This window comes from Eschrichtius robustus, chromosome 8 (genome assembly GCF_028021215.1).
Source record: "Eschrichtius robustus isolate mEscRob2 chromosome 8, mEscRob2.pri, whole genome shotgun sequence".
Taxonomy (NCBI): Eukaryota; Metazoa; Chordata; class Mammalia; order Artiodactyla; family Eschrichtiidae; genus Eschrichtius; species Eschrichtius robustus.
The window spans coordinates 100589702-100614971 of record NC_090831.1 but is presented as its reverse complement, the minus strand read 5'-3'; the positions used below and the strand labels follow the sequence as shown (position 1 = coordinate 100614971).

The 25270-nt window shown below is 36.1% G+C and overlaps 1 protein-coding gene across 3 annotated transcripts in view; it reads right to left on the bottom strand.

The window, feature by feature from the left end:
- Positions 1-25270, bottom strand: part of CPED1 (cadherin like and PC-esterase domain containing 1) — a 296363-nt gene that overhangs the window by 183728 nt on the left and 87365 nt on the right. For all 3 annotated transcript variants that reach the window (XM_068549367.1, XM_068549369.1, XM_068549370.1), the window contains exons 5-6: positions 16651-16783; positions 15285-15453 (exon numbers count right to left, since the gene is read on the bottom strand). In XM_068549367.1, coding sequence (XP_068405468.1) covers positions 15285-15453; positions 16651-16783 — 302 coding nt within the window. The remainder of the gene's footprint in view (positions 1-15284; positions 15454-16650; positions 16784-25270) is intronic.

The window sequence follows — 25270 nt, the reverse complement described above, 5'->3', positions numbered from 1 at the left end:
GATTTTAGAAAAGTTTAGTTTATGAAGCTTCCCTTTCCATTATTTCTCAAATTTGCATTAATGATATTTTTCAACTCTCTCCAAAGCTATAGTACATAAAGTATCTCAGCAGCAGACGTAACTGGAAATAAATGAGCTCATAGTTATATCTGTTATTACTTTCATACTCCTTTAGCTGCCAGAATGTTCTATAAATGGCCACCAATAACCAGTTTAGTGGGCTTGCCTCACTGCACAGTGCATAAATCACTACTGATTTAACCGAGTAATTTAGCCTTTGGATTCAGGACTCAGTACAAACACACACACACAAATTATGTTTTGTGGAAATTTAAGAACAGTATTTAATAAAACATTGACATCACATGGTTAGTCTTTAAAGTGGGTTTTGGTCCTGTCCTCCACGTTAGCATTGAAAACCGTTTCTATGTATTTTTTCACTTCTAAAAATATCACAAGGTAGCTGTATTTTGGAGAATGGCTAAGTGATTTAACAGATAAGTATAATCTATTTGTTTTAACTGAAGCTATAAGTACTTCAGTTGGGTAAATAAATAGACCCTTGTTTTCTGAATCTATCTGTAGCATCAAGTATAACTTTGACCTCTAGAAGGAAATAATTGCTCTCTGGCACATTAATCCAGGAAGCTGCACTACCTCCCTTTGAGAGCAGATAACAGTACTGTCCAGAATAATCAGGCAAGATCTTGAAAAGACAAATCCCAAGGAGAGGAAGAAAATGACAAGAACTGCATGGTTTCCCATGCTACAACTGCAGCTCGCATCTGTCCTGCAGACATGACAAAGATATGAATAACAAACAAAGCAGTGAACAAAGCATGAAAATCTGAAGAAAACCAAATCACAAAGAGCTTTCTTTTCATATGATTTTCCTTCAGGAAACACATAAAAACTATCACAAAAAAAGCATATCATTTCTACCTGTCATTTCTTCTGGGGTTGGGGGATGTGGTGCTTAATTAAAGAAAAGACAAAACAAAACTTAAAAACAATTACTTGGACTATCTAGGAGCTTCAGTTTCCCATCAAGAGGGTGAACTATTATAGGTTAAATGAGATTAAAGTGTGAATTTAACTAAAGGACAAATGAAAACTTGTGTGAAAATGATTTTGAAAGATATTTTGAACTGGCTTGGCCAGTGGTGGCAGTGGGCAGGGATTGCTGGAGCTTGAGGAGAGTGTTGCCAGAGGTTTCTTTGAGAGGACAGTTTGGAGGAAAGCATTTTTGTTTCCCTCCTGCCTCCCCCTGTGGTCCCCTAGGACATTCACTGCCTGCTCCTTCCCTGTTAAGGATGTGAAGCCCACCAGGATTCAGGTTGCTGAATGTCCCGCTCAGATGAGGAGGTGATGAGACGTGTGGGATTACATCACATCTGGCATTCACTCCTCTACCCTATTCTCTCTCAAACCCCAAGTTTGATGGATTATAATGAAGGGGAGTGCCTCCTCCCAGGGCTTTTCTATCTAAGAGGTTAGGGAGTGAGATTCTGACCAAGGAAGTCACCTGATACCGTAGTAGCAGAGAGAAGTGATCAAAAGTGGTTTTACAATGCCTGGAACTCATCCTCATCCCTCTTTTGGATTTACCTGGCCTTCCCCCAATATGATAATGGTGAGAATAAATAGTATCTGCAGGATAACTTAAGCTCAAAGGACAAAATAGGGGACAAATGAAAAGTATAGCCACCTGGAAAGAAAAGTAACAAACTAAATGCCATATATCACGCTCCTAAAACTAAAGGACAAGGGGTTCTGTGGCAATGGATAGCACATTGGACTTCTAAAACCAATGGGCTAGGAATTTAAAATAAGTATGATTAATATACTCAGAATAGAAATAGTGGAAGATAGCAGCAAAATGAAATATTAAAGAAGATCATTAAAAAGAACCAAGAGGAAAAATAGTAAGAAATCAATAGATATAAGTAAAAATGTGCATAGTTCTCAAGTTAAGGGGTATCGGCACATGAAGGAAGGGGTCAAAATCTGGACAACAGAAGAAAGAAAGAAAAACAGTGAGCAAAAATATTCCAAGAAATAATGGAAACAAATTTCCCAGAATTAAAGAGTAAAAGACTTCAGGCCCAAATTGGAAACACAAATAAGAAAAGAAACAAATCCAGGGGGATGTGAGGGTGATAAATTCCTTGATAAAGTTTGGTTAGGTTTGGTTTTTTTAAGAAAACAAAACAAAACAAAAAGTGATTATTTCAACCAGAATTAAAAATCTACACTGTAGATCTACACTGCAATGTGGGGAAGTAGTGTAGAGAGCAAAGGATATTAGTCTTAAGGGGGCAGAGTGGGAGATATTAAAAATTTAAGAACTTAATAGGAGAAAATAAGCATGAATGTATGTCTTAAATGAAGGATATCCACTGCATGTTATATTAAGAATGTATAACTTTTAAGCTGACCGAAGAAAATTCAATCTTTACAGTGAAAAGCAGGAAAAGATATTTTAAATAAAACAAAAAGAACGCATTGAAAATTTTTAAAAATAAGATGGTAGTCACAATCTAGGCAAATCAGTTAAAAATCATAAATTAAAAATGAAGATTTCAGATTGGATGAAAACAATAAATTCCAAAACTATATTGACTATTTAAAAATAAATTTACTACAAAGACACGTAGAAAGGGTAAAATTAAAAATACATATGGTAAAACAAAAATATGAACTAAAAGAAAACTCACAGCAATCTTAATATCTGACTAAAATAGAAATTAAAGCAGTAGTATCCTAAGACAAAAAAAAGCTAATATATACTGGTTAAAGGAACTATGGAGAAAGAAGTTGTACCCATCATAAATAACAGGTAGCAAACAATATAACTTCTAAATAGTCAACCCACTGAATGGCAGAGAGAAACAGACCAACAACTGTAGTTGGAGATTTTAATACATTCCACTTAGCAACTATCAGATCAAGAGGAAAAAAAACAGGTATCTGCAAAATATGATTAATAAGAGAGCCTTTAAATATTAATATACACAGAATTTCTATACCCATTAGAGTTTTTCTTTTCAAGCACCCATGGAAGGTTTTTTTTAAATAGAAAGAGTATTAATAAAAGAAAGCCTGGATAAATTCCAAGATAGCAGTAGCATACGGGATTTGTCTTCTGATAATAATGCTATATATTAGAAATTCATAACAAAAGGATACCTGAAAAAGAATCCTTTTTTATAAACTGAATAATATGTTATTAAATACCTTGAGTTAAACAAAGCAATCATAAAGAATATTAAAAAATAATTAGAATTAAATAATTCAAAATTTATGGGACATGCCTAAAGCAGGACATAAAAGGAACATATAGCTTTAGCGATTTTTACTAGGAGACAAAAAATGTTAAGCATAAAGGAGGCAAACATTCAAATAAAGAAACTATAAAGAAACAATAGAGCAAACAAACAAAACACTAGAAGCCAAGAAATGACACAAATAAGGGCATAAATCTGTGAAATTGTGAACAACAACTTCAAAATGATGAAAAAGATTAACAAAATAAAAAATTAGTTTCTTTAAAAAGATTTAACCAACTCTAAAAAAAAAAACTTCTGGCAATTCTAATCAAAAAATTTAAAAAAAAACACGTATCTACAAAGGATAAATTTAAAAAGATGAAATAGCTATAGACACAACAGATACAAAAATCAAAACATTATAATCAACTATACACTAAAGAATTTGAAAATTTGACAAAATTGGTAACCCCCCCAAAATTGCCAAATTGTTCAAGAAGAAATTGAGAACTTAAAATCAAAATGTTTTAATAAGTTGAAATGTCAATGCTATTTAAAAAAACCTTCAAATCTATTTTTTCAAGAGACTTGTACCAAATTCCTGAGGGTAAGCTAATTTCTATCTTATATAAGTTGTTCCAAAAAACTGAAAAAAAGTGAAAGTTATCCAGCTTAATTTTACGAAGCTACAATAATCTCAACTGTAAAAACCAAGTATGAGAAATATAAGAAAATATAAGCCCACCTCATTTATGAACAAAGGTATAAAAATTGTAAATAAACAAACCCAACAGAGTATTGAAAATAGCACAGAATTATCAAGTAGGTTTTATCTCATTTATGCAAGGAGGTTTTATTAAGAGAAAATCTAGCAATATAATACACATAAACTTGAGGAGGAAAAAAAATCATGGTTATCTCAAAATGCAGGAAAAAAGTGTTGGTGAAGCTCAAAATCATTTCATGATGAAGATTCCCAGCAAACTAAAAATAAAAGAGAATTTCCTTGACTTGGTAAAGTTTATAAATCCATACATCTTCGAGTTATTTTGTAAAAAGATTTATAAATGAAATCATATGATGTCTTGTATTTGTTTCAAAATAAATTAGTGTTAGGGAAAGGGAGTAAAGAGGGTACAGATGAAACAAGACTACTTATAAATTGTAATGGCCAAAATGTAATGATAGATCCATTGTACTTAATTATATTGTTCTCACTACTTTGGCAGACATTGCAAAGATTAAGTACCAAAAACCTACTGCGCACATTTTACTTAATGGAGAAACTTGAGATGTGCTCATCTTAAAAGATGTTCAACTCAAGAACGTTCACTATCAGTTCTACTTTTAAAGATTCTTGGCAACATTAGTCAAGGAAAAGGAAAAAAAAGAAAAAAGAAGGAAGTAGAAAAGAAGATAGCTAAGAATTAAAAGGAAAGAGATTAACATGACCTTATTTGCAGATAAAACACCTAGTAAAACCAATGATATTAATAGTTATATTATTAGAACAAGTTTATCAAATAGAAGTTCCACTTTAAAAACAGTATTTCTTGAAGATGGCAGACTAGAATAACATGGAATTCGCATCTCCGCACAACTAGGGCACCTACCACGCATCACTGGGGGACTATGGACACCAAAGGGGATGGGAGGAACTGCCACTGACCAGCTTGCAGGAGGTCGGGCCCAAGCTCCTGTGGTGGGAGCTCTGAGTCCAAACCACTGGACTAAGGGAGAACCTCAGACCCCAGGTTAATCGGAGTGAGGCCTCCCAGAGGTCCTAATCTCAGCACCAAGACCCGGCTCTATCCAACTGCCTGAAAACTCCAGCGTTGGACACCTCAGGCTAAACAACCAGTAAGACAGGAATACAGACCCACCCATCAAAAAAAAAAGAAATGACAAAAGAATATGTTACAGATGAAGGAGCAAGGTAAAAACCTACAAGACCAAATAAATGAAGATGAAATAGGCAAACTACCTGAAAAAGAATTCAGAGTAAAGATAGTAAAGATGATCCAAAATCTTGGAAACAGAATGGAGAAAATACAAGAAACATTTAACAAGGATCTAAAAGAACTAAAGAGCAAACAAACAGTGATGAACAAAAAAATAACTGAAATTAAAAATACTCTAGAAGGAATCAATAGCAGAATAACTGAGGCAGAAGAACAGATAAGTGAGCTGGAAGATAAAATGATGGAAATAACTGCCAGGGAGCAGAATAAAGAAAAAAGAATGAAAAGAATTGAGGACAGTCTCAGAGACTTCTGGGACAACATTAAATGCACCAACATTAGAATTATAGAGGTCCCAGAAGAAGAAGAGAAAAAGAAAGGGTCTGAGAAAATATTTGAAGAGACTATAGTTGAAAACTTCCCTAATATGGGAAAGGAAAGAGCCAATGAAGTCCAGGAAGTGCAGAGAGTCCCATACAGGATAAACCCAAAGAGAAACACAACGAGACACATATTAATCAAACTATCAAAAATTGAATACAAAGAAAAATATTAAAAGCAGCAAGAGAAAAGCAACAAATAACATAGGACAGAATCCCCATAAGGTTAGCAGCTGATCTTTCACCAGAAACTCCGCAAGCCAGAAGGGAGTGGCAGGACATATTTAAAGTGATGAAAGGGAAAAATCTACAACCAAGATTATTCTCCCCAGCAAGGATCTCATTCAGATTCGACAGAGAAATTAAAACCTTTACAGACAAGCAGAAGTTAAGAGAATTCAGCACCACCAGACCAGCTTTACAACAAATGCTAAAGGAACTTCTCTAGGCAGGAAACACAAGACAAGGAAAAGACCTACAATAAAAAACCCAAAACAATTAAGAAAATGGTAATAGGAACATGCATATCGATAACTACCTTACATGGAAATTGATTAAATGCTCCAACCAAAAGACATAGACTAGCTGAATGGATACAAAAACAAGACCCATATATATGCTATCTACAAGAGACCCACTTCAGACCTAGGGACACATACAGACTGAAAGTGAGGGGATGGAAAAAGATATTCCATGCAAATGGAAATCGAAAGAAAGCTGGAGTAGCAATTCTCATAGCAGACAAAATAGACTTTAAAATAAAGACTATTACAAGAGACAAAGAAGGACACTACATAATGATGAAGGGATCAATCCAAGAGGATATAACAATCATAAATATTTATGGACCCAACATAGGAGCACCTCAATACGTAAGGCAAATGCTAACAGCCACAGAAGAGGAAATCGACAGTAACGCAATAATAGTAGGGGACTTTAACACCCCACTTTCACCAATGGACAGATCATCCAAAATGAAAATAAATAAGGAAACACAAGCTTTAAATGACACATTAGACAAGATGGACTTAATTAATATTTATAGGACATTCCATCCAAAAACAAAAGAATACACTTTCTTCTCAAGTGCTCATGGAACATTCTCCAGGATAGATCTTATCTTGGGTCACAAATCAAGCCTTGGTAAATTTAAGAAAATTGAAATCATATCAAATATCTTTTCCGACCACAATGCTATGAGACTAGATATCAGTTACAGGAAAAAATCTGTAAAAAATAAAAACACATGGAGGCTAAACAATATGCTACTAAAGAACCAAGAGATCACTGAAGAAATCAAAGAGGAAATCAAAAAATACCTAGAAACAAATGACAATGAAAACACGACAGCCCAAAACCTACGGGATGCAGCAAAAGAAGTTCTAAGAGGGAAGTTTACAGCAATACACGCCTACCTCAAAAAACAAGAAACATTTCAAATAAACAACCTAAACTTACACCTAAAGCAATTAGAGAAAGAAGAACAAAAAAACCCCAAAGTTACCAGAAGGAAAGAAATCATAAAGATCAGATCAGAAATAAATGAAAAAGAAATGAAGGAAACAATAGCAAAGATCAATAAAACTGTAAGGTGGTTCTTTGAGAAGATAAACAAAATTGATAAACCATTAGGCAGACTCATCAAGAAAAAAAGGAAGAAGACTCAAATCAATGGAATTAGAAATGAAAAAGAAGTCACAACTGACCCTGCCAAAATACAAAGGATCATGAGAGATTACTACAGGCAACTATATGCCAATAAATGGACACCCTGGAAGAAAAGGACAAATTCTTTCAAAAGCACAACATTCTGAGACTGAACCAGGAAGAAACAGAAAATATAAACAGACCAATCACAAGCACTGAAAATGAAACTGTGATTAAAAATCTTCCAACAAACAAAAGCCCAGGACCATATGGCTTCACAGGCAAATTCTATCAAACATTTAGAGAAGAAATAACACCTATCCTTCACAAACTCTTCCAAAATATAGCAGAGGGAGGAACACTCCCAAACTAATTCTATGAGGCCACCATCACCCTGATACCAAAACCAGACAAACATGTCACAAAGAAAGAAAACTACAGGTCAATATCTCTGATGAACATAGATGAAAAAATCCTCAACAAAATACTAGCAAACAGAATCCAACAGCACATTAAAAGGATCATACACCATGATCAAGTGGGGTTTATCCCAGGAATGCAAGGATTCTTCAATATACGCAAATCAATCAATGGGATACACCATATTAACAAACTGAAGGATAAAAACCATATGATCATCTCAATAGATACAGAAAAACCTTTCGACAAAATTCAACACCCATTTATGATAAAAATTCTCCAGAAAGAAGGCACAGAGGGAATTTACCTCAACATAATAAAGGCCATATATGACAAACTCACAGCCCACATCATTCTCAATGGTGAAAAACTGAAACCATTTCCACTAAGATCAGGAACAAGACAAGGTTGCCCACTCTCATCACTATTATTCAACATAGTTTTGGAAGTTTTAGCCACAGCAATCAGAGGAAAAAAAAGAAATAAAAGGAATCCAAATCGGAAAAGAAGAAGTAAAACTGTCACTGTTTGCAGATGACATGATACTATACATAGAGAATCTTAAAGATGCCACCAGAAAACTACTAGAGCTAATCAATGAATTTGGTAAAGTAGCAGGATACAAAATTAATGCACAGAAATCTCTTGTATTCCTATATACTAATGATGAAAAATCTGAAAGAAAATTTATGGAAACACTCCCATTAACCACTGCAACAAAAAGAATAAACTAGCTAGGAATAAACCTACCTAAGGAGACAAAAGACCTGTATGAAATTAAAGATGATACAAACAGATGGAGAGATATACCATGTTCTTGGATTGGAAGAATCAACATTGTGAAAATGACTATACTGCCCAAAGCAATCTACAGATTCAGTGCAATCCCTATCAAACTACCACTGGCATTTTTCACAGAACTAGAACAAAAAATTTCACAATTTGTATGGAAACACAAAAGATCCTGAATAGCCAAAGCAATCTTGAGAAAGAAAAACAGAGCTGGAGGAATCAGGCTCCCTGACTTTATTTTATACTACAAAGCTACAGTAATCAAGACAGTATGGTACTGGCACAGAAACAGAAATATAGATCAATGGAACAGCATAGAAAGCCCAGAGATAAACCTATGCACATATGGTCACCTTATCTTTCATAGGGGAGGCAAGAGTATACAATGGAGAAAAGACAGCCTCTTCAATAATTGTTGCTGGGAAAACTGGACAGCTACATGTAAAAGAATGAACTTAGAACACGCCCTAACACCATACACAAAAATAAACTCAGAATGGATTAAAGACCTAAATGTAAGGCCAGACACTATAAAACTCTTAGAGGAAAACATAGGCAGAACACTCTATGACATAAATCACAGCAAGATCCTTTTTGACCCACCTCCTAGAGAAAGGGAAATAAAAACAAAAATAAACAAATGGGATCTAATTAAACTTAAAAGCTTTTGCACAGCAAAGAAAACCATAAACAGGATGAAAAGATAGCCCTCAGAATGGGAGAAAATATTTGCAAACAAAGCAACTGACAAAAGATTAATCTCCAAAATATACAAGCAGCTCATGCAGCTCAATATCAAAAAAACAAACAACCCAATCCAAAAAATGGGAAGAAGACTTAAATGGACATTTCTCCAAAGAAGATATACAGATTGCCAACAAACACATGAAAGGATGCTCAACATCACTAATCATTAGAGACATGCAAATCAAAACTACAATGAGGTATCAGCTCACAACAGTCAGAATGGCCATCATCAAAAAATCTACACACAATAAATACTGGAGAGGGTGTGGAGAAAAGGGAACCCTCTTGCACTGTTGGTGGGAATGTAAATTGATACAGCCACTATGGAGAACAGTATGGAGGTTCCTTAAAAAACTAAAAATAGAACTACCACATGACCCAGCAATCCCACTACTGGGCATATACCCTGAGAAAACCATAATTCAAAAAGAGTCATGTACCCCAATGTTCATTGCAGCACTATATACAATAGCCAGGACATGGAAGCAACCTAAGTGTCCATCGACAGATGAATGGATAAAGAAGATGTGGCAAATATATACAATGGAATATTACTCAGCCATAAAAAGAAACGAAATTGAGTTATTTGTAGTGAGGTGGATGGACCTAGAGTTTGTCATACAGAGTGAAGTAAGTCAGAAAGAGAAAAACAAATACTGTATGCTAACACATATATATGGAATCTAAAAAAAAAAATGGTTCTGATGAACCTAGCGGGAGGACAGGAATAAAGATGCAGAGGTAGAGAATGGACTTGAGGACAGGGGGAGGGGGATGGGTAAGCTGGGATGAAGTGAGAGAGTGGCATGGACATATATACACTACCAAATGTAAAATAGATAGCTAGTGGGAAGCAGCCACATAGCACAGGGAGATCAGCTCGGTGCTATGTGACCACCTAGAGGAGTGGGATAGGGAGGGTGGGAGGGAGACGCAAGAGGGAGGGGATATGGGGATATATGTATATGTACAGCTGATTCACTTTGTCATACAGCAGAAACTAACACACCATTGTAAAGCAATTATACTCCAATAAAGATGTTAAAAAATAAATAAATAATAAATAAATAAATAACAGTATCAAAAAATAATCTAGGGAATCTTGAAGTAAACTTAAGACCATATAAGATCTCTGTGGAGGAATAAAAATTAAACTCTAATAAAGGACAAATAAAATGACCTGAATAAATGGAGAGACTTAATATTATGAATAATCAACTCTTCAAAAATTAAGCTAAAAATTCAATGTTATTATATTGAAATTCCAGTAGGATTTTTTTTTTTGAATTTTTGAATTTTATTTTATAATTTTTTTATACAGCAGGTTCTTATTAGTTATCTATTTTATACATATTAGTGTATATGTATCAATCCCAATCTCCCAATTCATTCCACCACCACCACCACCCCCGCCACTTTCCCCCCCTGGTGTCCATACGTTTGTTCTCTACATCTGTGTCTCATTTCTGCCCTGCAAACCAGTTCATCTGCACCATTTTTCTAGGTTCCACATATATGCTTTAATATACAATATTTGTTTTTCTCTTTCTGACTTACTTCACTCTGTATGACAGTCTCTAGATCCATCCACGTCTCTACAAATGACCCAATTTCATTCCTTTTTATGGCTGAGTAATATTCCATTGTATATATGTACCACATCTTCTTTATCCATTCGTCTGTCAATGGCCATTTAGGTTGCTTCCATGACCTGGCTATTGTAAATAGTGCTGCAATGAACATTGGGGTGCATGTGTCTTTTTGAATTATGGTTTTCTCTGGGTATATGCCCAATAGTGGGATTGCTGGATCGTATGGTAATTCTATGTTTAGTTTTTTAAGGAACCTCCATACTGTTCTCCATTGTGGCTGTATCAATTTACATTGCCACCAACAGTGCAAGAGGGTTCCCTTTTCTCCACACCCTCTCCAGTATTTGTTGTTTGTAGATTTTCTGATGATGCCCATTCTAACTGGTGTGAGGTGATACCTGATTGTGGTTTTGATTTGCATTTCTCTAATAATTAGTGATGTTGAGCAGCTTTTCATGTGTCTCTTGGCCATCTGTATGCCTTCTTTGGAGAAATGTCTATTTAGGTCTTCTGCCCATTTTTTGACTGGGGTTTTTTTTTTTTTAATATTGAGCTGCATGAGCTGTTTATGTATTTTGGAGATTAATCCTTTGTCCATTGATTCGTTTGCAAATATCTTCTCCCATTCTGAGGGTTGTCTTTTCATCTTGTTTGTAGTTTCCTTTGCTTTGCAAAAGTTTTTAAGTTTCATTAGGTCCCATTTGTTTATTTTTGTTTTTATTTCCATTACTCTAGCAGGTGGATCCAGTAGGATTTTAAAAGTATAATTGATATTCTAAAATGTTTATGAGGAAATAAATGCCCACCACATAGTTAACAATCTTGAAAAGAAAAAGTAGACAAGAGGCACCTCCCGTGTCAGGCATGAAGACATACTTATACTGCCAAAATAATAAAAAAGTGTGGGCCAACTGGAACCGAATAGAGACATCAGAGGTGGCTCCATATACATATGGAAACTTATACAACAAAAGTGATGTCAGATTCATAGGAAATTACGAGTTTTTAGCCCGTGAGAATGGAATATTTAGAAAAAAAGAAAAAAACTGGATCAGAGGTGATCTCTAGTTGAATTAAATATTTATATGTCCAGGGAAAATTATAAAGGTAATAGAAATAAATGGAGAAGCACACCTTTGTGACTTAGAGATAAGAAAGGATTTCTGAAACTAAATCCCTAAAGAGGAACCATATGGAAAAATTAATTTGATTAATGAATTGAAGATTTCTAATCAAAAAATAGCACTGTGATAAAGTTAACAGAGAGAGGACAAATTGAGCTATTTGCAAGAGCAAGATAACACTTTTCACCTGTCACAGCTGGAAAAGGTCAAATGTTGGCCTATGTGGGGGTATGGAAACTGATACAGGCATTTTGGAGGGCAAGCTGGCATTATTTAATTCTATCAAATGAACCTATAGCTTATGCCCCAGCCATCCCAGTTCTGGGTATATACTCTTCAGAAAATCATATGCAGGTTCATAAAGAGTCAGATACAAGGATTTGTGCATTTGAAGTATTGTTTGCTTTAGCCAAGAGCTGGAGCAATCCAGATGTCTATCACTGGAGCAGTGGGGAGGTAAACTATAAGGGAAAACACATCACTAATACTGCAAATCAGTGAAAAAGTAACAGAAGATATACACATAGCAATGTGGAAGGTTTCTTCCTAAAAATACATAGTGCTGCATTTTAAAAAATAGTCAGAGGGACTTTCTTGGCGGTCCAGTTGTTAAGACTCCGTGCTTCCACTGCAGGGGGTGGGGCATGGGTTTGATCCCTGGTTGGGGAACTAAGATCCCACATGCCGCATGGCCAAATATATATATATATATATATATATATATATATATATATATATATAGTAAAAGAAAAAGAAAAAATATCTAATATAATACAGTTTATATGCTAAAGATACTTGCATGCATAACAAAATAAAAATACTTATTTTACAAGAATATGCACAAAAAGGCACACACTGGGGGCTTCCCTGGTGGCGCAGTGGTTGAGAGTCTGCCTGCCAATGCAGGGGACACGGGTTCGAGCCCTGGTCTGGGAGGATCCCACATGCCGCGGAGCAACTAAGCCCGTGAGCCACAGCTACTGAGCCTGCGCGTCTGGAGCCTGTGCTCCGCAACAAGAGAGGCTGCGATAGTGAGAGGCCCGCGCACCGCGATGAAGAGTGGCCCCCGCTCGCCGCAACTAGAGAAAGCCCTCGCACAGAAACGAAAACCCAACACAGCCAAAAATAAATTAAAAAAAAAAAAAAAAGGGCTTTCCTGGTGGTGCAGTGGTTGAGAATCTGCCTGCTAATGCAGGGCACACGGGTTCGAGCCCTGGTCTGGGAAGATCCCACATGCCGCGGAGCAACTAGGCCCGTGAGCCACAACTACTGAGCCTGCGCGTCTGGAGCCTGTGCGAGAAGCCACGATAGTGAGAGGCCCGCGCACCGCGATGAAGAGTGGCCCCTGCTTGCCGCAACTAGAGAAAGCCCTCGCACAGAAACGAAGACCCAACATAGCAATCAATCAATTAATCAATCAATCAAAAAAAAAAAAGGCACACATTAAATCATTATAATGATGGCCTTTGAGAGGAAGGATAATTAAGTGGGAAACGGCAATAAAATGTATTAAATAAAACAGATAAAACAAGAGAGGAGGCTTGCACACACAGATGTTGCAAGTTCTACAAGGACAGGGATTTGGGTCTCTGCTCAACAAACATTTGTCGAATACATGAATGTGACATGAATAGAGGATTATGATTCTTGTATCTCTCTATAACTGAGTTCTAATTATTTGGTTGAATCATATGAAATTGTAATTTTTTGTAGGTCAAAAATGGCCAATTGTCAGCAATTGCATACAATTCAACTTAATAGAAAAGGGCAATTGGGGAATAATTAAAGGTTCTTAGGGAAATATAAACAGCCACTGTGAAGACTTGTAGGAGATGACATGAAAGACAAATCAAATTAGATTCCACTTTTTCATGATTAAAAAACCACTTAATACTGATATAATTGAGATGAGATGATTGTCTTTAAAATAAACCACTCTTAAGACCTAAGTCATTAACACCATTTCCTTAAAATATCAGTTACCTATTTTACTAAGTAATGTAACATCTGCATCTTTTGTCATGCTTATGTGTTTTTTAATTGACAATTTTTAAACATACCATTTAAAAACTTTTCACTGTTGGAAGATTTTCCAAAACTTAAAGTGCAGTTTATGTAAGAAAAATTCTTAAAAGTATCAAGTACAGTCACTTTTAAATCTCTCAAAACTATAAAAGGCACTTGTGCCTTCTTTTTTTTAATACCATTTTTTATGATTAAAATACAAAAACCTGTACATATTTAATGCATACAATTTGATGTTTAGAGATAAGTATACACCCATGAAACCATCACTACAATCAAGTCATAAACGTATCTGTCCCCTTCAAAAGTTTCCACCCACCCTATTTATTTATTTCTTTAGTGATAAGAACATAAAATCTATCCTCTTAGCAAATCTCAGTATTATTAACTGTAGGCGCTATACTGTAAGTCGATCTCCAGGACTTATTCATCTAGCATAACTGAAACTTTATACCCTTAGACTAACACCTCCCTATTTCCCTCTTTCCCCAGCCCCTGGTAACCACCATTCTATTCTCTGCTTCTGTGAGTCTGACTAGTTTAGATTCCTTCTATAAGAGGGATCGGATAGTATTTGTTCTTTGAAGGCATCTTTGATCTTACAGAAATAATTGTTCAGAAAACAAATAAGAGGAAGTGGGAAGAAACTGAAAGAATGCATGTGTGCATTTCCCCTTAACTACACTCTGAAAAATTATTTCTGTAAAATCAGAAACTCCTTAAAATTTATCAAGTATATTCTCACTAGACCTTATTTTCGAATGAGCTAACCTGAATTACCTCTTATAACTAAACTTTTTGGAGGTTATTATTAAGTTCTACCTTGAAAACTTTCTCATCATGCTTTATGTCATGGCTACTATGTCAGGCACCCTTGAGAGCGTTGTTTTTTACTCAGCAAATATTCCATATTGAATGGTGAATTGAAACAGGCATTATGCTTCCTAAAAATGAAGCAAAAAGCATAAGGGCAAAATTATATTTTCCTTTGTTGCACTGACTACATTTTTCTTGAATGAGCGGAAAGTCAAGAAGAACAGACCACAGCTGAGAACTAGTTCTACAATGGGTCAAAGAACTGAACGAAAATGATGAATTGAGGAAAAAAAAAGATGTAGCCTTTGTGATCCCTAGTGAATTAAGCTGTTTCCAGTTCATTTTTGAACCTGCACCTATTAAATGAAAATCTCTGCTTGCAGCAATAAAACGATACAATCTTTGCTCCTTGGGATTTGATAATCATAAAGGTCGGAGAAAGGCAGCCCAACTCACTTTGCTTATCTCCAGTATACTTTGTGGGAAATAACTGCTTCAATGGAAATTTTACCTTGACAGTGAAGCGTTTTTTCTTTGGTGGATTCCAAACCGTGCCAGTCGAATGAATGAATGCACGCAGAGGAGTTAAGGATGTCACCAGCACATACGCTTTAAGAATTACAGATAAATCATTGGCTCTCAAGAGTGTTTCTTGTGGAGCTAGGACTGTGGTTTGATTCCTAAAAAAGTAAAAATATAATTAAAGCTCCATAATTTGGGGTGAGTATGTAATTTATAAATTGCCTCAGAGCTTTGTACACCCCATCTCTCTTTCACTGGACCCCAGCCTTCAGTGTATGGGTTTCCTTAAACAATGTCTAAAATTGTACCTAAAATGAGGCTTAAAGATCTAAAAAATTTAAATTAGTCACATCTGGTACCATCCCAACAAAACTGATACACATAAAAGTTTAGGATACCCCTGAAATTTTCCAGTTCTGCCCTCTCCTACCTTCGCTCTATCTTTTCCTCCACAAGAAAAGATACTGTTTCTCAATAGTGGACAGGCAGGTCACCAAAAATATGCCAAAATACTTTCCCCACTAATTTGATTCTACCTAATAACCTGCACCACAGATAATTAAGGGTTAATTTAAGGGATGAAATATTAGGAAACACTTCAGTCTAAAAAAGGAAAAATAACACTCATTAAATATTTTGTGATAAAACAAACATACTTTCATCATAAATGATACCAAAATGTATAACTATTTTCTTTTCTGCATCATATTTCTATATTTCAAATATCTAAGTTCAATCAATGAAAAGAGTGTGCTATTTCATCTTTTGAAGTCTAGGTAAGCAGAAATGCATATGATTCTTCAATAAAAACTATTAACTGTGGAATACTACCTAATAATTATAAAATTACATGAGGCAAACTATTTTGTGTCTTGGATAAGATAATTAAAATCTCTTAATTTTTCACTATAATTTATCTACATGACAAAATCCTTTCCCTGGAGGTAACTTGAATAACTTGGTACCCTACAGTTGCTTTCTCAGAGCCATAAAAAAATAATAATAGAAAAAAATCATTCAGCCATACTCGTAGACTAAGGCATGTTATTTGAGTATAAAATGAAGTTAAAATTTTAGTTTCGCATGGCCAAGGTTTTAAATTCAATTTCCATTAATGTAACTTCCTGGATAAGAGTCCTATTTACCCAAATGTTTATTCTATGGCAAGAGAGATTTGAATTAGTGTAGCAGAAAATCGATGGTGGCATTATTTATTAAGAAGAGATAGCTGAAAATTTATATAACAGAACCTAATAATTCAAATGTAAAACCCCTAGATGTGTTTGGTGCTTTTCTCTTATTAGCTATCTCTTAAAATGCATGCTTGACATAACAATTCAAGATGATTAGCTTACAGCTGTTCACGTCTCCAGTCCCCTGGTTTCCACATATGTGACTTCACTGTTTTTAAAAGGTGACTTGAAGTACTCAGCTTCAATTGTATGCTCTGATCCAGACACACTGAGGGGCTCACTGGAAGTTGCAATTCTGAAAAGATTCAACAGAGCAAAAAACAGTCATTATATTGTTTCCTTTTGGAATGGCTTCCAAAATAGAGTCTGCTGTGTTAAACTACTGGGTCCAAGGGAAATAGGCCGCAAATTTTCTCCCCATTCTGAATCAAGGTTCAATCCCTCAAGCATGAAGGCATGTTTAGAGGGGCATTTGCTTTGTAGTATGTTATCTTACCACAGACTAGAAAAACAATTAAAATAACTAATTTCAAATTTTCTTCTCAGAAGGGGAAGTAGATATGATGTCTCCTTCTGTCCCACACCAAGAGGGTCTTTCTTCCATCCAGCTAGGAGGTGCTCTCTCGATTAGGGGATGGTGGCTGCAGGAGCTGACTTCTGTTGCGATGAGAATTTTATATAGATAACTTGAGTTGATTTCCTGACAATACAGTCCTTCACGTGCTAGAGTTTGTCATGCTTCATGACCTTGGTAACCTCAACCAGAGTACTTCATTATTTTGTAAAATATTATTTAGTGGGTTTTTGAAGTGTGTAAAAGTAAAGACCAACAATAATGACTTATTTCCAAACACTCATATTGATACTTTTAAAAAATAGATGTATGTACAAGGTTAGAAAAATCAAAGTGTACAGAAAGCTATCAAATGAAAAGAAAACGCATCCAGCAATCCACGCCCCTCTAGGACTTCTTCCAATGTTTACACATTCACTTTTGAAGTCTAGATAAGCAACAATGGATAAGATACATATGATTCTTCAATATATAAATTGATATAAATATCAATATATCTATATAAACCTATATGTGCAGATATTTCTGGGTTTTTTTAATTATCCAAAAAAGACATAATGATCTATGTCTGGCTTATTTACCTACTAATCCATCCTGGAGTCCTTTCCATATTAGCATATACAGAATTACCTTATACTTCTTAATAGCTTGGAGTGTTCCATTAAATGAATATACATTTCATTTAACCATTCCCTTATTGTTGTGTACTTAGATTATTTTTGTAATGTTTTTCTTCTGTTATTTCAAAAATACTACAATGAACGCTCTTATACATCTATTTTGGTGTACTTTTACAAGTTTATCTAGGGGTGAATTCTAATCTATATGTGTAATAGCCGGGTCAATGGGTAAATGCATTGTAAATTTGATCAACATTACTCAGTTGCCTTCTAAAAAGGTTGCCCCAATTTCACTCTTTCCAACAGCAAATGAGAGTTGTTGTTTCCTTCCTGCCAGGTCACAGAGCTTTATTTTTAAATTGTACAATTTATCTAGCTCCCCAAATGGAACAAAGCCTTTAAATTATTTTCCCCCTTGTGCACGTTTCATCAATACTAACACAGTTTAATTTAAAACACTTCACACTCTTAAGTAGGAGTCCGAAGAAGTCAAGCTGTTCAATGATTCCCATATCTCATTATTTAGCACAATGTGATCTTTCTCAAAAAATGATAGCCTATTTGTAAGGCTTCCTTATTAATGAAGTTCTAATACATCATAATAAAGGAAATATTCAAATTGCTTGTTTCTGGAGGTGACAAATGAAGAGTCATTAAGGTAATTTCTTTCCTGAGAATCACAACTTCAAAAGAGTTAAGTATTTATATAAACCTTTACATTTGCAGTAAGAAAGTATGCTCTTTTTTTTTTTCACTAAATAGACATTTTTTAGAATTTATTACTAGGGAAAATTTTTTCTCTCCAGAAGACCTAATTTGTAGCCTTCTTTTGTGTAATATGAGAAGAGTGTAATTTCCTCTGACTTCCGTTTTACCCTTGCTACCAGGAAGCACAGCACCAGTTTGAAGCCCAAGCAGAGGTGACTTTGAAAAACCTAGACATATTAAGTGTTTCACCAAGGTAGTAGTTCAACGGTTTTGAGGAAGTAGTCAGCAAATATGTCAAAAGAATACATGATTTTACGTCATCTTTTTCCAGTTTAGTTCAAGCGTAGGAGCCTATAACGTGTAGTTGAAGGAATCCAATATAGGAATTGCCAAGAATATGTCAAATATCCACATCAGCCCCTGAAACTGTGATTGAGTAATAAAATTGAATATTGATTAAAGTAATTTTTACCTTTCGTGATATATATTTCAGATTTTCCATTATATCATTCCAGGTTTGTAAGTTACTTTCAACAATTCTAAAACAAATATCAAACAAAAAAACCCCACAACTCTAATTAGATATCCCCTGACATCTAAAATTATTCTCATTTCCCTTGATTACAGCCAAAAATTAAAAATAAGCTCCACTAGTATCTTTAAAAACTGTAACTGAGGGGAGGGATAGGGAGTGTGGGAGGGAGACACAAGAGGGAGAGGATATGGGCATATATGTATACGTATAGCTGATTCACTTTGTTATACAGCAGAAACTAACACACCATTGTAAAGCAATTATACTCCAATAAAGATGTTAAAAAAAAAAACTGCAACTGCATTTTATGGAGCTTTAATAAATAATAGTGGAAACTTTAAGTACCCTAAGTTCTTATTTAACAGACTCAAAGATTTGTCCTTAGTCACCATTCCCTGTATCCTTCATTGGGCATATCTATCAAGGCGCTCTCAATAGACCAGTCCAATCCACTTATTTTAATATTCCATTCCCCTTCTCCCTTGGCCTCCAAACACACAGAGGAGCCTAGAAATCTCCTACCAACAATGCCAAAACTAGCTTCTGTTTTTCGAAGGAATTTGGGAGATGAGGTTCTATTTAGTCTTCTAAATGGCCTTGTAATTCATTAACATGTACTTATTAACTATTTTCAGAAAGTAATTAAATATGGTGGGCCCAGCATGCGTCTTTTGGTTTTCCTACCCCACACTATGAGGTCTCAATGGGTAGCAGATACAGATGTGAAGTGTCATATGTGCTTTTATTTATTGACTACTCTTGGCTTATTTTAAAGAGTCCTGAAGCCATAACTTGACTGCTCAGAGTAAAAATAAACAATTTGTTAGGGATGCATGAAGATTGCTCTTTTTGTAACTTCTAATATCTGGTTGGCCAGGTCCTGAGTACCTGCTGACTGGTGCAGTTTTCTGTAAAGGAAGATTAAACCTGGGTTTTCATTTTGATTCTTACCAACCAATGCTTAATGGGCTTGTGACACTGTCAAGGAGTCTTCTAGAATCCAGGATGTGATTCTCCAGGAATCTTCTGAACTTCCCACATCACGGAACATAATGTTGATACAAGTGTGCAGTAAATATCTGTTCTAGCAATTAACTAACTTTGAGGGGTTAAGCTAACGTGCTGTTGGAGAACAAAATGAGCATTCCAATGTATTAAAAATATTTTATTTCGTTATTTATTCTTTCCCTTCTATGTGGCATATAATTATATACATCATAGGCAAAGACTAAACACTGGAAAACACTTGTAGTAGCAAAGATTAACTGCCAAATTTATATTGTATTTGATTTAATGTTTTGCCCTGTGGCTAATAATTAATAGGAAAGTAATAGTGAAAGTATAATTATATTTCACAAATGTTTAAATATTGTCTTGCATTTCATATTAGGAAGCTAAACTTAGCCAGTATTTTCTTACTTCAAAACTTGCAGTGAAGATAAAAGCCCTTAATTAATAATTAACAACTGGTTTTGAGATTAGAAGTGTAGATAAGTATTTATGAATGCATTAATTGTTCTTCCTGCCTGAGGACATCTACAAGTCTTACTCCTAAGCCTGAAAAGATACCCCCAGAACTTCCATGCACGGCAAATATAAATAGAACAATTAATATACGCCCAAACTAAAGTCGTAGCCAGGAAATAACTCTATCAAAGTATGGATGACATGACAGAGTCAAAGGGATAAGTGAAGAGACTATAAGAGACTAACTAACCAAAATAGATAATCAACAAGGACCTACTGTATAGCACAGAGAACTCTACTCAATACTCTATAATAACCTATATGGGAAAAGAATCTGAAAAAGAATAGATACATGAATATGTATAACTAAATCACTTTGCTTTTCACCTGAAACTAACACAACATTGTGAATCAACTATACTTCAATATAAAATTAAAAATTAAAAAGAGAGAGAGAGAGAGACTATCAAAGAAGGAGCTGATAACAAACGCAAGGGTAGAGTTAAGGGAAAACAACACCAGGTAGTGAAGCTCCCCAGGGCTGATGAATGGAAGCTCTTACCACCCCTAGCCCAGGAGGGAGCCAATTACAGATCCAGGCAAAAGGCACAGCTGTGGGAGAGAGCACAGAGCAAGAGTCACGGCCACAGGTAGAGGCACACAGGCACTTCCAGGCCAGGGTCCCACAGGGAAGCAGTCAGGGAATTAATGGCCTAAAGTTCTCTCCCCCAGGCTCTGGTCTCCTGCAGGAAGTCAGGGAACAAGGGAGCCTTGCTGATGCTGTCTGTGGAGGGCAGCTTCCTGGGGAAGGATCTAGAGGGAATCTGGAGGGGCCAATGGAGAATATCCAGCCTATACAACCCCTAAAATTGGTCAATACAAATTTGGGCCCTGGTCTTCCTACCAGCTACATGTCCTGGAGAAATAATTATATGTGTGTATGTGTGTATATATGTGTGTATGTGTGCACATATAGAAAGAATGAGTAAGACAGAAAAAATATTAGCTTTGATCTCAAATAAGAGCATTTATATATGGCAGCAGGGAATGGCTTAGGCTAAACCATATGAAATTGTCTTTTGTTAGGTCAGAATGATTAACTATTGATCACGTATCAGCAATTTCATAAGCTTTTCCTTACTGCACTATGGTGGCTATTGAAGGGAAGCTAGAGAGTGCATAAACATACAACTTGCAAAAGAAGATTCCAGAGCTAAAACGTCTGTGGGTAGGAATGACAAAGGAGTGTGATGGTTAATTTTATGTGTCAACTTGACTGGGCCAAGGGATGCCCAGATAGCTTGTTAAACATTGTTTCTGGATGTGTCTGTGAGTGTGTTTCTGGAAGAGATTAGCATTTGAATTGGCAGACTAAGTAAAGCAGATATCTCTCCTCAATGTGGGTGAGCGGCACCCTTGCGGGTGGAGGGCCTGACTAGAACAAAAAGGCAGAGGAAGGTTGAATTTGCTCTTTCTCTAATTGACTGAACTGAGACATTGATTTTCTCCTGCCCTCAGCATAGTGGTTCCCAGGCCTTTAGACCCAGACTGGAATCTACACCATTGACTCTCTATGCCATCAGCTTTCCTTCATCTCCGGTGTGCAGATGGCAGATTGTGGGACTTCTCAGCCTCCAAAATCATGTGAGCCAATGCCTTACAATCAATCTCTTTCTCTCCCTCAATAGATGAATAGATATAGATAGACCCAGTAGTCCTTCCCCCCTTTATTCATTCCAAGACCCCCAGTGGATGCCCGAAACCTAGGATAGTACCAAATCCTCTATATACTATGTTTTTTTCCTATACATAAACCCCTATAATAAAATTTTTCAATTAGTCACAGTAAGAGATGAACAATAACTAATAATAAAACAGAACAATTATAACAAAAATACTATAATAAAAATTATGTGAATGTGCTTTCTCTCTCTCTCTCTCCATCCCTCTCACAAAATGTCTTATTTAATGTCTTTTCCAACTTAACTAAGCACTTACTGCAGCTGCAACTTTTGCTGTTTGAGGTGCTTCCACAAAATTAGCACCAATTTCTTTTTCCTTCTTCACAATTGCATGGATAGGAGATTCATTCTTACAGATCTTAACAACCTCAGCATACAGTTTTCTCTTTCCTTATTAAGTGGAGAAACTTAAAGGAAGCACTTTACAGCTTCTATTTGGCATATCCAAATTGCTGGCATCACTACTCTTGTGCTTTGGGGTCATTATTAAGTAAAATAAGAGTTACTTGAACACAAGCACTGGGATGCTGAGACAGTTGCTCTGATAACCAAGACGGCTGCTAAGTGAGTAACAGGTGGGATACACTGGACAAAGGGATAATTCATGCCCCAGGTGAGATGGAGCGAGATGGTGAGAGATTTCATCACGCTGCTCAGAAAGGAGTGCAATTTAAAATCCATGAATTGTTTATTTCTGGAATTTTCCATGTAATATTTTTAAACCATGAGTGACCACAGGAAACTGAAACCTCGGAAAGTAAAACCACAGGTAAGGGGGCCCCAAGTACTGGTTGTTTCTCTGGAGAACCCTGACTAGTACAAAGGATGATCTTGACATCACTCAGTGAGTGTTCAGCATATGCTTTGAAAACAATAGAAGCACAGTCCAAATTCTACCAATTCCTAGAAGAGGAAAGTCCTCACCACTAAAGGTTTCTTCTTTTGCATGATGATGAAAAAGCAGAGCAGCCAGCCCAGTGGGTACTAAACAAATATATGCTGAATGAATAACTAAATGATTTCTATGGTCCTTTACAATTCTAAATTTCTGTAATCCTAGGCGAAAAGTTGTGCTATATTTTAAATATATGCTATATATGACCTAATGGAGAATATAAGTGACAAGGGCCCAAAGGCCAGAGCTGAAATGTGGTCCCTCTGTGAACTCAGCTGTGTTCCAGCAACCACGAGTGCTCCGCAGGATCAACCAGCTATTATATTTACATGAGGCCCAAAAAACCTCATAGAAGAGACTATAGCTGGACCCTCTTTAAGTTCCCACACTCTGAGAAAGTATTTGGGGAATATCAACCACCCCTTCACCTCCTGAGCAGTGTACAACATAGGGAGGAAAGACACCCAAAGTAGAGTCAAGGTCACAAACTTGATCACTCATTGGCAGTTAGAAAGGAGGGATTATTTTCAGTGCATCAGAGGGTTTTCTCAGGTCACTGGACTGTAAACTCTATAAGGGCAGGGATTCTGGGTTTTTCCCTTCATTGCATATTTAGTGCCAAGCACAGGCTGGCACTGAATATAGGAGCTCAGTGAATCTCTGCTTAATAAGTGAACCCCAATTTCTTTCGACCCAAATAACTAGAGATACGTGCATTGGTCATAGAAAACAGCAGCTGAAATGAGAAGACTGAGCAAGCCAATTGCTGAGTGGTTTTCCTAGAGTTGTACGACGTAACCTTTTTTTTTTTAACTACCTAGGAAATGAGTGTAACATGGGTAGAGATAGTCTCTCTCCACCTCAGTGTGGTGTTCCCTAGAGTGGCGTGATTTGCTACGATCATATCAGGACACTGCAGCACCACGGGGGCAGCTCCAGTGAGGGGCAGAGACGGACACCTCAAGATGAATTGTCTAAGGCCAAGAGGCCTCATATTAGCAGAGCCCCCGGAACCCACATTGAGCACAGGAAGCCATGGAAGAGAAGGTCACCAGCAGACAGCCAAGAAGATGGCTGCCCTTTGTAAGCAAGGGACATCCCATAAGGGAGGATTTGGGGGCCCAGGTTTCGTTTGTTTTACCACACAAGCTGAACCTGGGCCTGAGAAGACATGGGTGAAACCCATAAAGACCCATGTTCTAAATTGTCCAGCTCATTGTAATTTAGTTGCTAACCAATATTTTTCTTTCAAAAATGTTTTACGAATGATATTCCAAGTAACATTTATTTTAAAAATCCTAATTCCTGTCTATAAGTGGATTCCTAGTCATCATAGGTATCACCATGAGCTAATTCCTTAACTTTTCTGAGTTCCGTGTCTTTATGTGAAAAATGAGAATAATAATAATAGTAATATTAAGAAGAAGAACCTACCTCATATGGATGCTGACAGGATTAAATATGGAATTTCCTTTAAAGTCCTTTGCACAGCATTGGGCGTATGTTAAGTGTTCAAAAAATGCTAAATAGCTAGTTGTAGTAGTTTAGTATAATCTTATTCTATAACATAGAAAACGTGTTTGTCACTTTGGAAACTTCAAAGAGTAACTAAAATGTTATTCCTTTTGAATTCATCCAACACTAAGGGATTCTCAACCACTGCTAGCTATCAGAAAAAGGCTAATCTATTAAATTCTCTTTTATGTGATTCTTAAACATCTGACATTTGACATTAGTCAATTAAGAACAAAGCAGGAAGTATGTGTAGTAAGCACAAATGTGTAGCCCAAAATAAAACACAGCATCCTTATTGCAGGAGGCCTATAAAGCCACACATAGTTTTTAGTGACTTTCCTCAAGTTTAGCATTGTGGTAGCCCAGCAAAGCAGTTAAAGGAGTTCTGTATTAAGGCTAGGCTTCTATAGATGGGGTAAGCGAGGACTGACCCAGTTACTGCAATATTTAAGTCTGTTCCTCTGTATTTTGTTCAAGGGGAGACTTTGCAAACAACCAGCACAATTAGCTCTTAGTCAACAGAGCTAGATCTTAGTCAACAGATTTATGACACATAAATAAAACTCCCTAGACTATTTATGACACATAGATAAAACTCCCTGGAATATTTCAGACCTACACTTGAACTTAAATGTTATAATGTGAGGATTTATATACTCCAAACACACCAATTCCTTAGCACAATTTTACTTTCATTTTATGAAAGTGGCATTGGCCAAAGAGTAT